Source organism: Micromys minutus (genome assembly GCF_963924665.1).
Source record: "Micromys minutus genome assembly, chromosome: 2".
Taxonomy (NCBI): Eukaryota; Metazoa; Chordata; class Mammalia; order Rodentia; family Muridae; genus Micromys; species Micromys minutus.
This window is the reverse complement of record NC_137971.1, coordinates 30,032,806-30,048,994: the sequence shown is the minus strand read 5'-3', so window position 1 is coordinate 30,048,994 and position 16,189 is coordinate 30,032,806. Positions and strand designations below refer to the sequence as shown.

Here is a 16,189-nt window from a genome sequence, read left to right as displayed (position 1 = left end):
CGGAATGACTAAAATCCTCTCGAGTTTATTATAGAATCAAACTGAAGGCCAGGGAAGACACCTCCCCTCCCCCGAAAGCGTTGTTTCTTTTGTAGTCTTTTCTTAGAACTTAGTTTTCCAATAAGTAGAAGGTGTCAGAGCCTGAGCTGTTTCTAAAGCTCTTGGAATCAATGGGAGGATATGTGAATCCTCACAGGGAGGATCAGAGGGCTGGCTAGCTGATGAACAGTCAGAGGCCTGGGAACAGTCTCTGTGTTGCCGTGAGATACGATGCGTGAGGATGTTTTGGATACACTAAGCGATCCCCATGTGTCCTCCCTTTAGGTGTTCTGTGCTCTGAGTCCACACAATGCCCCGAGAAGAAGTTCACTTCGGTTACCCCAGGAAGGGGCACAGCCACTCTTACGTCACCGCTGAGGAGTAAGTGACAAAGCAAAGCTTCTGGGGCTTACGGTTTGCCATTTACAGACATGGCCGACTGACTTCTACCCACACGTGCCTATCTGTAACTTTCTCTAACATTTAATCTCCTCAAAGAATAAAACCACTGCCACCAAGGGGAGACCTGGAGGTCCCACAATGGTCTTGGTCACAGTTCTCTGGGGCCAAACAGTCAGGGAGATACAAGGGAGGAAAGTTAGATATTGCTATTTTTGACCGAGTTCTCGGGTCTTGGTTGTTTGCTCCCAAGTTGGGAAACATCTGTCCAGAACTGGACACCTCCTTCCTCAAGCCTTTTCTCAACTCTTCTCAAGACTCCTGCAGGTGCCGTGTAGACAGAGCTAAGTTGCTAAAGAGCCAGTGTGGGTGAGGGCCACACCAGTGGGTCTCAGTCTGCATGCAGACTCCAGGCTGAAGTTGGTGGCCATGATGTTTGCATGAAAGTTCCATCCTGCAGAAAGGTGCTTGAGCTTCTGGGTTAATTAGTAATAAGTATTTATTGGATTATTACTTCTAAGAACTAAGCACATGATTAGGAGATATTCTGTATCTCTGCAAAGGTCTAGAGTCCAGGGGCAGAGTTAGGCAGGGAGTCATTCTAGCACACGTAAGTGCCCTTCGGGGAACACAGGACACACACACTCTGCGGGTGCTAGAACTGGGAAGGGTGTGGTCGGAGACGAACCCGAGCAGGGATTGCAGACAGGCTTTCATTTAGAGCATTGGTTCTCAGCCTTCCTAATGCTGAGACTCTATTAGTTTCTCATGCTGTGGCGAGCCCCCCCCCCACAACCATAAAACTATTTCCATTGCTATGCTATAACTGTACATTTATGAATTGTAATGTAAATATCTCAAATGCAGGATATCTGATATGCAACCTCTGTGAAAAGGTCAGTCGATTTCTCGGGGTGGGGAGGTTGTGAATCTCTGTTTTAGAGTCTCTGAGCTGTCAGCTCAGAACCCCTGCAGATCTGCTCCCCTTGTAGAAAGAGTTGTTGGAAAACCTTAGAGTCAGCCAGCAAACAGGGTATCCTCAGTGCAGTCCAGCTGGGAGCGTTTCCCAAACAGGAGGTGTGTAGCAGAACGTGGTGATGTTGGGATTTAATGCAGACCTCTCTGCCTGCGGTGTACTAAGCGGGTGGGTTAAAGAAGGCAGGTATTTGCACAATCCCACCCGCAGGGAGGGGAGGCCAGTGTCTCTGACTGCCAGCTAGAAGCTGGAGGCAGGCGCTGTCAGCTCGGTGGGCTGGAAGCCGAGTCTCTGCAGTGCAGAGCCGCGGCTCTCAGCTGGGGAAGCCCCGTAGTGGTTTCCACAGCAGGCAACTGAGCGGACTAACCGTGTGAGGAGCTGCTGTGAGGTGAGGCGATGCTGAACAGAGTGGGAAGCAGACTGTTCAGAGATCTAGACACTCTGTAGGGGCACACTGGCGAAGAAGACATTGGGTTTGCAGCCCAAAGCAGGGCATAGGAAGATGGGTTTGGAGTTGGGGACAACAGCTTATGAAGGGTACCTGTGATTCAGTACTATCATATACATCTTGTTAACACACGCACACACGCACGCACACACACACACACACACACACACACACACACACACACTCCTCCACCTCCTCCTCCTCATCTAACCCCTTCACTGAAGGCTTGTGCTTTCTTCTTTACACCTTAACCAAAGTGCTTATTCAGGGGCAGCCAGTACTATGGTATCTTCCCTGAGAGGACAGAGAGGTCCTGGGTTCCAGTGGGAGGAAAAGAAACCTCCTGCTCAATCTGCAGACATGGATGCCACCGTTTCCATCAGCATCACCAGAGACCCCAGCACAGTGCAGTGACACTTTTTATCTCAGTCCGTGAAGGAAGCAACCGTCCCGTACTTGAAGCGTGGTACAAGCTTTTCAGCAGGTAACAAAAGAGGCCAGTGAAGAATACAAGGAAAGCACTATGCAAGGCCATCTGTATGAGAATTCATCCTGAAAGGTCATCTGGCTGCCCTGTTTAAACAGGAGGGTCGGAAGTAGCCGGGAGCAGAGGCATCTGTATTGAAACAATCCATCTCCGAGATTCTCGGACGGTATTTCTCCTCTGAAATCCGCCGGTCACACGAGGAAGAGTAGTATAAAGTGAATTCACTTAGCCAGTCAAAAAGGGCTGCCTACCTGTTGGCTGCTAGCTCCCTCTGAAGCCTCAGTAGACAGGGGCTTTTACAGACCTGTGTGGGAATGAGTCATCCCGGGATCTTGCCTTAACTCAGCTGGCTGCAGGAGGGGCCCAGGGTCTGTCCTTTAATTGCACAGCATGTGACTCCCCCAGGTGCCTGTGTGACTGAGGAGCCTGCTAGGCTAGGCAGCAGCTTCCTCTGGCATGGCTGGCGTTCTTTGATGTTTTATGCTTTCAACCACTTGTGCGTGTGTGTTCTAAGTACAACATGACTGTGTGTAAAGAACCGGAACAGAGCTGTCTGTGTCAAGATGCTCAAAGGGAGAGAACAGGGTGAACTTGGAGCACGAGCGTGCTGGGACTTGTGTCAGCTGCCTTCAGTCATGAGAGCCATTGGGCACTCTTGGTGACAGTTTGACCTTAGGAGACGGTTCTTCCAGGGAAGCACTGCTCAGAGGACGTCGGTCTGACCCGAATCCAAGAGCTACCATGATGGCTGCCCAGGACCGTTTACTCCGCGGGTTCCTTTCCATGCGGGCTGTGCAGCCTTGAGCATCTTGTGAGCCCGACAGCACAGCAGCTACGTAAGGAACTGCCCCTGGCTCAGAGGACCGCTGCACAGGACCGGGCACAAAACGGTGTTCAGAGGAGGTGCCAGTGCCTGGGATCTGGGATCTTGAACCATTCAGTTTGTAGCTCTAGAAAGGTTCCTGGGCAGTCGAGGCTACTGTAAGGGACTGTCCTACACGGTCAGGGCAGAGCTTCCCTCTGTAATGGTCATCCTCCAGGTTTCTCCATCCCATAAGAGTTGGATGGGACACACTTGAACGCTTGACAGCTTTGAGATGACGGTAGGTGTTACTGGCAGAACTCCCTCCCCTCCACCTCTGCAGTCACTCAACCCAGTACACGCCATCCCGCAAGTTCACGGTCACAGTGTCCTCAGTGTTGAGCAGGGACTCACACGCGAAGCTCTGTTCCCGGGGCTTTTTCGACAACTGTAATGCTTCCCATGGGTCTCCAGGCACAGGACATAAGAGGCTAATGCTCAGGGCCAGAAACATAGTGGAGGTGTTACTCTGCACCCCATCTAACTTAGACTTCTCTGCCGACGCCACAGGGGGTCAGGGCAGAGCAGAGTTTGAGGAATGGGACAGTTTCAGGCTCAAACCCTGACTCAGACTTGGGATAGCTCTGGGTGGCAAGCCCTCTGGATTTATTTCCTCCTCTGTGAAGTGGTATCTACACTGCAGAGTTATGAAAATATCACAAGTGGTTAGCACAACCACTGGCTCATAGTGTCCATTTCTACTTTTTGTCTTTTCCAAGTTGGGAAAAATGCTTTAAATAAGCCATGTTGAGAAGATGACTACTTCAGAAAATAAACTGTCCACATGAGGGTCAGATGCCAGGGCAGCCCTTGTGCTTGGGACTTGGGCACACCACACTTAAAGGCTCCTAAGCTAGGCCCTGTCCTCGGATACTGGAGCTGTAGGTCTGGTCAGGTGCCCTGTGTGGAGACTAGACCAATTGGAGACTAGAAGATGCTTTCCTGGACCACAGAAAGGAAGAAGGTTGGTTGCTGCCTCATCAAAGTCTGGAATGATGCTTTTGAGCTGTGTTGGACATGTCTGTCTCCTGGTCCAGGGCTGCAGGAATTGGCATCCTGATTGTGGTGCTGGGGATTGCTCTGCTGATTGGCTGCTGGTATTGTAGAAGACGAAGTGGATACAGAACCTTGACGGTGGGTAACGTTCTCCTGGAGATGCCCGTGAATGTATGTGCATGTGTGTGCACACGCCCCGGTATGGATGTGGAGAGTAAAGGACGCTTTAGAGTTGGTTCTTGCCTTTCGCCTTGTGGTCGTTTGGGATCAAACTCAGCCTATCAGTGCTTTCCTGCTGGGTTGGGTCCCTGCTGAATTCTTCTGTCTCTGTCATGCTAAGTAGCCCATGATATCCATCATCTTACTGATAGTCACAGCAGCGTGAGAAAACCATCCCCTCCCTGGCCACAGCATAAGGTGCACCACTGAATTATCTTTCCCCATCCATCTGGCTATCTACTGGTCCTGTAAGCATCACATGTTAACTTGTCATAGCACTAAGATTAGGAAGAGAGCCTTAAGAACCTGAACATTTGTATAGGTTCCAAAACAAAGTCTGCGTGCTTTGAGGCCAGCAAGGCATAGCAAGGTAGGAAATTTTAAATGTGATCTCAAAGGGAAACCAAGTGTTAACACAGTAAAAACAAATCTTTAAAGGTGAACGCCACTGAACGGGAAGGGTGGTTCAGCAGTTAAGTGTACTAGCTGTTCTTCCACAGGACCCAGATTCAGTTCCCAGCACCCACACGGTGGCTCACAACCTTCGGGAACTGCAGTCCAAGAGAATCTGTCAACTTCTTCTGGTTTCCAGAGTCACCAGGAATGCCCATGTTGCACAGACATACGTTCTGGCAAGACGCCAGACATTAGAGACATTCAATCAACCAATTAATCAACCAACTAACCAATCAATCAATCAATCAATCATCATCATCAATCAATCAATCATCAATCAATCAAGCCACTAGCTAGGGCTGGTGGCACCTATGTGTAATTCTAGCACTTAGATAGGAGGGTATAGTTCAGGCTACCACACATTACGAGGAACCTGTTAAAAAAAATAAGAATGGGGGCTGGAGTGATGGCTCAGTGGTAAAGAGCACTTACTGCTCTTCCAGAAGTCCTGAGTTCAAATCCCAGCAACCACATGGCAGTTCACAGTCATCTGTTATGGGATCCAGTGCCCTCTTCTGATGTGTCTGAAGACAGCTACAGTGTACTTATACATAATAAATAAATAATCCCTCAAAAATAAGGATAGAGCACCCTTCCCAATCCCCAAACAGGCTTTCAACCACATCAATTCAAAATTAGATTATTATAAAGTCAACAAAATGTGTTGTCATAGAAACAGCTAAAAAACAAAGCACTGAGCTCAGGTGGGAAAAATATGGCAGCGTGGACGGAAACTTTCAGGAACCCTTTCAGATTCTGACCCACACTTCCCAAGACTGCAGAAGATCTTCGCTCTGTCCTCTCTGGAGGAAGGAGGGGACTCTAACAACCACCTCCAAGCCCCCAGTACTGTTCATGGTTCAGCTCTGAGCCTAGGCTGCCTCCCAAGCCCGGATCATACTCACATTTATTAAGTGCCCACCATCCCAGTTCAAAAGCTTTGCCCAGGAGAAAGGCTGTGTCTGTGTCTCACTTTCTCTAATTGCCCATTTTTAGTTGAGGGTCCAGAATGTAATCCAAAGAGGCAAGGCACATTGGAACCCACACATCACCAAGCAGAGTCCTCTAGTGAGTTCATACTGAAGTGTGAGCAAGACTCCAAGTAACCCTTGGGAAAGTCAGGAATTGCTTTAAGCCTAGAATTCCTGTCCATAGGATACCTACTTCTGTGTGTGATGAGTAAGGGGGAGGACTTTAGTTTCTGCTATTCAGTTCGGTCTGTGTCCTTCTGGTATGGAATAATGACACTCCTTGCACTTAGTTATTTATTAGTTGGTCTTCTCATTCATCTTCCCCCTTTAGAAAAACAGGCATATAAAAGTCACTTGGGCCTGGTAGTGGTGGCAAGCATATTTAATCCTGACACCGGTTAAGCAGAGGCAGGTGGATCCCTGTGAGTGGGAGGCCAGCGAGTTCTATAGAGCAAGTTCCAGGATGACCAGGGAAATTAAAATATACAAAAATAAAATAGAAGTCACTAGGTTGTAGGGCACCAGGATTTAGCTTCATTGTCCACTGCTGACTTGCTTTGTGACCTCAGATATTAATTTTTCAAAACCTCACTGACTTTGTTCTAAACCTAATGTTAGCATTTCCTTCAGGCTCTGCTCAACAGTTACCTAGCAACAGCCAGGTACCAGGCTAATATATAAGAATTGCTTGTTACTTCTCTCTCTCTCTCTCTCTCTCTCTCTCTCTCTCTCTCTCTCTCTCTCTCTCCCTATTCTCTTTCTCTCTCCTCTTCTCACCTCTCCCTTCCCCACATGGTGTCCCTAACTGGCCTCTCCCTCTCTCCCTCTCTCTCTTTCCTTCTCTTTCTCTCCCCCTTCCCCTTCTCACCAATAAACCTTTATATTAGGTCTGTCTCATGGCTTGACTTCTCAGGAGGAACGCTTTGGCATGGTCCTGCCCGGTGCTCTGCTGATGTTTTATATAACACATCTAGACATGGCAAAAAAATTATTAGTTTTTACCTAGCATTTTTTCATCTTTTATTTTTTTATCTTAAATTATATGTATGCATGTATGTATGTATGTATGTGTGTCTGTCAGTGTGTGCACAAGAGTGCCTGTGTCCACAGAGGCCAGAAGAGGGTCTCCCTGGGGTTGGAGTTACAAGCAGTTGTGAGCCAGCACATGTAGGTTCTGGGAATTGAATTTAGGACCTCTTTTAATAATGCTCCTAGCTGCAGAGCCATCTCTCCAACCTTTAAAGCATTGTTTCCTTTTTCTTTAATGGATTCAGTTATTTATTATTATTATTATTATTTTATTCATTCTTATGACTTTATATTTCAGGACAAAAAGCGTCATGCTAGTACTCAAAATATCTCGAGGGAAAGATGCTTATGTGAGAGTCTTGATCACAAGGATGGCCGACTGTCTTCTCAAGAAAAGAACCATCAGCCTGTGGTACGTGGTGATCATGCATCTGGGAATTTCCATGTCAGCTGCTTTCAGCCCAAGTAAACAAAGTGATTTCTATTAAAGCTGAATCTTGAGTTTACATAATGTCAGTCACTAAACTGTTACTGACGGATAATGCACATAATTAGGACGGGATTCTTAACTCAATGATAGAACACTTGCTTTGCAAGCTTGAAAGGCCCTGCATTCAAGTCACACATCTGCCCCTCCCCCATCAAGTTCAAAATGGTAATTTTTGTTTTGTATATTTTATAAACAAACAAGCAAACATGGGAAATAGTTTTATTTTTTTTTTAAAGCTGTGTCTTCTTTTACTTAGATTTTACAGCCAATAAGGGACCTACATGTAAGAGACATGGGAAAAATTTCTCCTATAGACCTGAGCCACAACCATATGTAGTAATTTGTAGTGTTGATTCTGGAGTCAGATAGCTGAGCGTCTTAGCTCCATGACTTCCTATGCTCAGCCAGGGCAAGTGCCTTTTTTGTGCCTCCGTTTTCCCCTTGAGAACATCTCCTTGATCTGTTGTGAGCCTTAGCTGAATGACGGGCACATTGTACTCAGTTGGTAGACTGACGTGTCTCTCTGACTCTGTCTATAAATGATGTCTATCATTGAGTTGCCCCCTCCCCCCCAGCCCTAAATGTGCTTTTAGACACAGCTAACAGGGACCTATGTGGTGAAGATGAAGTGTTTGTTGAGTGATACTCAGGATTCAAGAATTCATGGGTAGGTGAGTTGCCTCAGGGCTGCGAAACCTGACAATTTGAGGTTGATCCCTGAGCCCCACCTGGTTAAAGGAGAGAACCAACTCCCCCAGAGTGTCCTGCCATCCATTGTGTGTGCTGTGCCACAGGTGCTGCCCCCATACACAAAGTGACTAAACAAACAAACCCAAGTCTTTCACGAGGACCTGAGGATTCTGAGGAACCTCTGAGCATAAGTACACTTATCAATTTGGGGGATACTCTTGTCTCCCTTTTTCTCTTCCTGTCAACATTTCAACATACATATTTGTAAAAGTTAACGATTACTCCATTGGGTGAAAAATCTGCATGAAGATTTAGAAGCTTCAGTCCACAGTGGAAGTATAAATGAGATGCAAGCGGCCTCGCCCCGCCCCCATTCTAGACCATGCACACCGACGCCAAGCCTACTCTCCTTCTCATCCTCACAGGTCCCCAACGCCCCACCTGCCTATGAGAAGCTCTCTTCGGACCACTCGCCACCCCCATATTCACCCTGAGAGCCTGGGAAACTGCTAAGAATGCTGAAACAGTTTCCGTCACGTTTTCGCTTTAAGGCTGAGTAGACACCGGTGTTTTGCTCTAGAATGCTGCAGAAAATACAGCTACCTACAGGGCAGTGTTAAATTCTTGACAGGGCAAGCAGAGGGGTGGTGAGCAATGGTGAGAAATATGGAAAAGTTTCAATAAACGTCTTAACGTATATTATCTTGTCCCAGTAGTAATGCTCTTAAATCATCATCGTTAGTATTGAGGGGTGAACTCACACGGATGACCAGGGAGCATCTAATGTGTGAAGACATTTTTATTTTTATGTGTGCCCACTTTTATGCCAGAAGCTGCTGGATTCCCTGGAGTTGGGGTTTCAGGAGGCTTTGAGCTGACTGATATGGGTGGTGGGGTCCAAAAGGAACCCTCTGCAGGAGCAGCAAGCACTATTAACAACTCAGCCACCTCTTCTGACTTTCCACTGCTGCCTTAAATGAGGTCCAGCTAACGTCCAAACTACTCTTCCTCTTTTAAAAGCAACCTATTGGCCAGTATGAACTGCGCCGAGTTGTGGCAGGTGTTATGGGATGTTCATAAAGGATCCCGTTACAGGTTTAAAACAACCCACTTCTGCTGGACAGTATTAACCAGGCTGCTCTGTGTTCTAAAGTGACCCTGAAATAACACACTTTAAAGCAAGTCTCTCCTCCCTCCATTCCCCAATCTCTGTGGCATGTATTTGTGAGGACTGAGGTCAGTATTGGGTAAGCTTTTTGACTAAGTCTCTCATCGAGCCCTGAGTTCATTGGTTTGGCTAACTAGCCAGGGAGCCTCGAATACCCACTTGTCTCCACTGCTCAGTTCTGGAGTTAATGTGCTGCCACACTCACTAGTATGTGGACTCTGGGGTGCCAAACTCTCAAGCTTGTGTGGCAGGCACCTTACAAACTAAGTTATCTTCTCTGAAGAAAATAAAATTAACAAATATATGTATATATTTGTCAAATGGTAAAGGTTTGTTTTTGAGAACTTCAGACATGAGTATTGTTAATTACATCATTCCATTCCTTTCCTTTCTCATCCATATCCCTACTCCACTTTTTCATATTTATGGCCTCTTTCCTATGATTACTATTATTACACATGTATACACATATATACAGAAAACCTACTGAGTCTGTGCAGCATTGCTAAGTCTTTATCTTGAACTGTACCTATGATATTACATATGACTACATATGTACCTATGTATTCCTAATTATATTTTACTTCAACATTCATAATGGATGGTAAGTTACTTAGTTTTCTATTAAGCTGGAAAGTAGTGTAAGAATTTTTAAAAAGTAAAAGCAATTTTTGTTTTGGTTAATGTCTGTGTATTAAGTGACCTCAAGGCAATTAAAAGCAGGACCCATCGTTTCTGTCGTGGTACTGCATACTCTAGGTTAGCTGGCCTGCCAGCTTCCAGCCTGCTGTCTCTTTCTGTTGCTCTGTGGGAGCACTGGGGTTACAGGTGCACACTACAGTACCTGGATTTTTAGGAGGGCTCCAGGGAGCCTTCAGGCTTGCATTGTACTTCTACCCACAGAGCCATCTTCCTCACCCCCTAGTTAGTTTTTGTTTTTTGAGTTTTCGAACTCTCGAAATTACAGACTAAATTACAAAGGACCAGAGATTTTCCAGTGATATTTTTCTTCCTTCCCTTCCCTTCCCTTCCCTTCCCTTCCCTTCCCTTCCCTTCCCTTCCCTTCCCTTCCCTTCCCTTCCCTTCCCTTTCCTCCCCTTCCCTCCCCTCCCCTCCCCTCCCCTCCCCTCCCCTACTTTCCTTTTCCCCTTCTCTCCCCTCCCCCTCTCGCCTTCTTTCTTTTGTGAGATAGGGTTTCTCTGTATAGCCTTGGTTTTCCTGGAACTCAATTTGTAGACCAGGCTGGCCTCAAACTCAGAGCCTGCTTCTTCCTTCTAAATGCTGGGATTAAAAGCATGCACCACCAATAAATCCAATGAATGCCCAGTGTGTGATTTTTTTTCATATCCATGTATCAATTATCCATTTTTTTTTTTTTTTTTTTTTTTTTTTTTTTTTTTTTTTTTTTTGGTGAGCTCATTAGTTATTATTGAGACAAGGTCTCATGTAGCTTGTGACCAGGCTGGTACTCCTGACTACCTCCTGTGTGCCGGAACTACAGGCTGTTGGCACAGTTCTGGGGATTAAACTTTGGGGTTCATGTGTGCTAGGTAAACAATCTACCACCTAGCCTCTTATGAAAAACTTTTTTTTGGTCACATTTCATTTGATCACACATTTGGATTTGGATCACAGACTAAAATCTGGCTTCTCTCCCTCTGCCAGAAATCAGGCTACCCAACCCTCATTGCATGTGTCTGTCGATAAAGAATTGATGGGTGCGGGCATTCAGGCCACAGGAGAAAAGCAAGCACAGATCCTCCTCCTTGCAACGCCAAGGGAAACTTTTGAGGCTGCCTCTGTCCCTCAGCACCTATCTAGCCCTGGCAAACTCATAGGGTACAGAACCTCCTGCCAGCTCCCCAAAACCCAGAAGCATTGAGGACTTCAAGGCTCATTCCTTTAGGTCCTGGTCACGCCTACAGGGCAGCTCTCTCTCCTGGTGGAGTTCCTCTTCAGATCTGAAAGTCTGCTCTCATCCTGTGCTGGATAGCTTGTGTCAACCTGACACACACTAAAGTCACCCAAGAGGGACACAGAAAAATGCTTCTATAGGTGAAGTTCTAGGAGTCTGAGGCCAGCCTGGTATACATATCAAGTTCCAGGAAAACCCTGGGCTGCACAGAGAAACCCTGTCTCAAAAAACAAAAACCCCAACTGGGCTGTAAGGAAGACTGTAGGACACTTAATTGTGATTGACGGGGAAGGCCCATTTCATTGTGGGTGGGGCTACCCTTAGGCTGGTGGTCCTGATTCTATAAGATGTAGGTCGAGCAAACACTCTGTGGCCTCTGCATCAGCTCCTGCTTCTGGGTTCCTGCCCTGACTTCCCTCATTGATGGTCTACCACCTGAATGTTTAAGTCAAAAGCCTTTCTTCCTTGGCTTGCTTTTGGCTACAGTGCTCCTCACAGCAGTGGATGGAATCCAGAGTAGGAGTCCCCCTCCTCTCCTTTCTCCCCCTCCCTCATCCCGTCAGTGCTCCCTTTCCAGAGCTTCTGAAGAATAATTGTGTCAGCTCCTTTTCATGAACCTGAGTGCTTCTAACACTTAACACACCCTAAATGCAACCAGCACTACTTTCCTAGGTAGAGCTATGAAATGAAAAGAAATAACAGGCTGTTCTTATTAAAACCTAGGAAGACTAGATGGGTGTAAAGAGCCGTGAGCCCGAGACCTGCTTTCTGAGACATTATTAATAATCACAGGAAACTCAAGGCTGTTTAAAGAAATGTCCTTTTCACTACATGATTCTTATTGTTAAACAATAAGTCACCTAAAATACCTTCTGTCACTAGAAGCATAAATGTAATATTAACAGGACCATTTCTACCAAAGACAAAATTAAAGGGATAAACACAACAACAAAAAAACCCCAATGAGATCCTAAACAATGTGTCTTTCTCAAGTGTTAAAACACCCGATTCTCCTTTCAGACAGATGAATTCTCAGTGGACTTTACCAGGAATTTTGCCACTCCCTACCCCCACCCTGCTTTACAAGACCTTTCAATCTCATTCACATCTTCAGAGGCTTAATGGCTTAATGAGGAAGGCCCACTTTATTGGAGGCCGCTTCATGCCTCTCACAGTCACATACGGACAAACCTCTTTTTCCATGTGGACAGCTTTTCCTTAGTTTCCCTCTAACAGTATCAGGTGACAGGCAATAGCTTTGGGCCGAGTCCACCAGAGAGAAATTAGAATGTACACTAAAGAAATAGGTGTCAAATTTAGTCCTACTTCTGAATGCCACTCCTTGGGCTCACAATCAACTGCAGGAAACCCTGGAAGCTCTGTACTAAACATAAGTACCACATGGTGCTAGAATCCTGTGTGGTAACAAGGAGTCTACCCCATCCAGAGAGGCTCACATTGAGTCAGAGGACAAACATCTCGGCAGAAATAGATGAATGTTAAGGCCTTGGTATCCTGACACTAAAGACCAGTATCATTAGCAGTTAGGCCGAGGCTCTGAATTCAGTGCTCCATGTGCTTTGCTCCTGGACCAAAAGAACTGGCCTCAGGAGGGGAGATCCTTGTAGACACTGTAGGTAGGACTGGCTTACCTGCTGATGAAGAAAATGTGAACCTAAGAGATCAAATCTCACTGGTGAGCATGGGGCTCCAGGCCCCGACTACAGTGTGCTCACTTAGTGCTGCTGTGATCTGTTTTCTGGGAACCAGGTGGGGACTAGAGTGATCAGAGCTAGTCCCCTCTGGCTAGAAACAGCCTTTTCCAGTTAGCCAAATATACTGGACAAGTAACACCAGCTTCACTTTGAGGTGAGCAAACAGAGAACAATTTTATAGAACTACTTTGCCTCTCTCCTCCAGACCCAACACAGTGGTCTTGAATTCAAGTCTTAAGCCTCTACATATTTCCCATGGAGATTCTTCAAGTGGAAACTTCTAGTTTCTTTGGAAAGTTATGCCAAATGTTGGTTTGCTGGGGCACGCAGGTGAAGGGATGTTTTGCTGAAGCAGACACAGGGGAAAGGATGCTTGACGAGGCAGTGTAAGTATGGCCCCACAGAGAGTGGGGGCTGAGCACCGAGCGCTGGTTTGTTTTGCTCCATGTCATTACTGTTCCCTGATGACACACACAGCATTGCTGAGCTCAGCTTGTGGTAGTGCTGTCTGCAGGCTCCTGCTGCAGCCTGCTGCTTCTGTGGCCTCGCCTCAGGCTGGTTGGTGAGCCTGGCAGTTTCTTCAGGATTGAACTGCAGCTGCCTGGTGTCTGCCTGCTGAAAGAACTGGGCTGTAGCTGGTGGTTTGTGCCTGTTGTCTCCCTGCCTAGAGGACTGGTCTGCAGCTGATGCGTTGTATTTGGGGTTTGCTATGGGACGACTGCCAAAGAACTACTGCTGAACAGGTCCACGTCCCCTGTATCCTAATAACTTTTCTCTTCCACTACCTCTGTTGGGCGGTCGGCTGGAAGAGAGGTTGAATTCTTATTAAAAGTAGGATGCAAAAAACGTATGCCTACAGATTCTGATATGGACATTGTGATTGCTGCTATGGTAAACAGCAGGCATACTTATTTAAGGAAGGAAAACAGAACTAACCAAAAAGGTATCAGCTAGGGTTAAGTTGGTGAGGAGGCAAGGCGGTCTTTAAAAATTGATGAAAGTACTGTACTTCAAGCTACAAATGAACATCTGCCTTTCCTGATTCTTAAAATGCCCCTACTAGACATGAAGGTATCCCAGATATCCAAAGGAATTCGAAGAAGTCCTCTACACACCCATCTTACAGCCAGATTTTAAAAGCTCAGCCATTTGAGACATCAAAATCCCTTAATCTCAATGTATGGCACACACATCTCAAATGTGTCTAAGAACTTTGTAGGAAAAAACATTTTTAACAAAACCTAAAACTATGAGGGGGGAAAAACAGCAAAGAAAATTGAGAAAAAAATCATCATCATGAAAATAAGACTGCAAAGGACGGAAACATTTCTGAAACTGAAGACTGGGTCAGTCTTTATTTTTTAATGAGACAAAGCTTTGTATATTTCAGGTTTGTCTCCAACTATGTATCTAGAATGGTCCTGAACTTCTCATCTCCTTGATTCTATCTCCCCAGTGCTGGAAACTGAATTCAGGTCCTCATGAATACACGCCAGGCAAGCACTCTAGTGTCTCAAAGTGAACTAGGCAGTCAGATAAGCTATCTAGGGTTCTACTCAGCAAGTGTGTGTCAAACACCCTGTGTCAGCTGCTGGGATGACAGTGACTGATGAGGCTCCTCTTCAGAACAGCAGGTATTTCCTTAAGTATAGCTGTGAAGCAGGAATGTCCTCAGGCTATAAGTGACTGCAGTATTGTGATGGTAGCTGCCACGCGGCAAAGAAAGGGAAACATGGAGCAATGAGAACTTATAATCAAGCTTTAAAGTCAGAAAAGGGAGATGATGCCTCAAACTTTGAGTTATATAACCAGTGTAACTTTGAGAAATATGGACATTTTAGAAATACTTGTTATCCTGTCCACTTTAATAACATCATTTTCATGTAATATGAATGAAATGTTTAGACCCTTTTCTATTTATGTGTGTGGAATATACATGTTGCTGTGTGTACCTGTGGAGACCAGAGGCATTGGAAGCCCTGGAGTGGGAGTTGAGAGCAGTTGTGGGCTGTTAAGTATAGTTGCTAGAACTGAACTCAGGTTTTCTGGAAGAGCACCAAGTGCTAGCAACCACTTAGCCGTCTCTTTCTTTAAACAATGAAAATATATCTTAAAATAGTATTTTGTGTGTATGTTGTGGAGGTCAGCAAGTGACTTTCACAACTCTGTTCTTTCCCTCCATCATTTGGGACATGAGGATTGAACTCAGGTCTTCTGGTTTGGTGGCAAGCACCCTTATTCACTGAGCTACCTCATATCCCATTTCTTCTAATATTTTAAGTTTTAGACTAGAATGCTGTGTTGAAGCTTAATATTTTAAGCTGAATGTGTATATATCAGCATCTCAATAAATAAAATAATAAAGCTCCAGTAAACACAAAGCTACCTTTTATTTATAATGAGGCACATTCCAAATCACTACAAAAAGTCAAGCCCTGAGTCAAACCAACTGAGCCACCAAATTTATTTCATAATAGAATTTAAGCAGTTGCTCTCTGAGTAAAAGATGAAAGAGCAATACTATTCTTCTCTTGCTTTTAATTTCAAATGACAAAGAAATTCAAGTTTTAAAACATAATTTTGGAAGATCAGTAACGATGAATCAAGCTCTCAATGTAAACAGAATGTCTGTGGAGAAGGTAAGTGGTAGCACCACCACTCCGGGTTTCTTTGGTAACCTTTTATGAACCCAGATTATTAAAAACAAAGTTCTGCCAGACATGGAAGGACATGTCTATAACCCTGGCACACTAGGGAGGCTGAGGCAAGGCCAACATGGGCTATACAGAAAGTTCCAGGCCTGCCTAGGGGCACAGAGAAACCTTTAAAAAGTTTTAAGAAACATGTTTTTAATGTATAGACATAAACCAAATATACTTATTTGAAAAAAAAAAAAACAAACAACAAAACCACCCATTTCTTTTTGTCATTATAAAATTTGGCAATTTTTTTTCTTTTTTTCTTTTTTTCAAATGTCTGAAACTATGAAACTTTGAATGGAAGTCTCAAAACAGAAGCGAAGTAGAAGTATGGAGACAGAATGAAGCATGAGATCCGTGCCCTGGCTCTGCTCTCCATTCCCCAGGTTAAGCCTGGACACGCCACTCAGCCCCCAGGGTTACGTGAAGTCAGTGAGACACAGGAAAGGAAGTGACATCAAGTGTAAGGCCTGTGCGAGAGTGCAGTTACTTCTGGACGTTCCACAGCTTAACACAAAGTTTTAAAGGACTGTTTTCATTTATACCACGTATTCTTTCAATGGACAAGAACACATTTTTAAAAACTGTATGCAAACAAAGAAATACAGCAACTCAGTTTATTATATGCAG

General features: G+C 45.3%; 1 protein-coding gene across 1 annotated transcript; it reads left to right on the top strand.

Annotated features, from left to right (window-relative positions):
* Positions 1-349: 349 nt before the first annotated feature.
* MLANA (melan-A) lies at positions 350-8,606 on the top strand (the record flags this gene model as incomplete). Its single annotated transcript, XM_080912230.1, has 4 exons — positions 350-420; positions 4,249-4,345; positions 7,181-7,294; positions 8,488-8,606. The coding sequence occupies 4 exons, from the start codon at positions 350-352 to the stop codon at positions 8,554-8,556; spliced, it is 351 nt and encodes a 116-aa protein (XP_080768356.1). The 3' UTR covers positions 8,557-8,606.
* Positions 8,607-16,189: the final 7,583 nt, after the last annotated feature.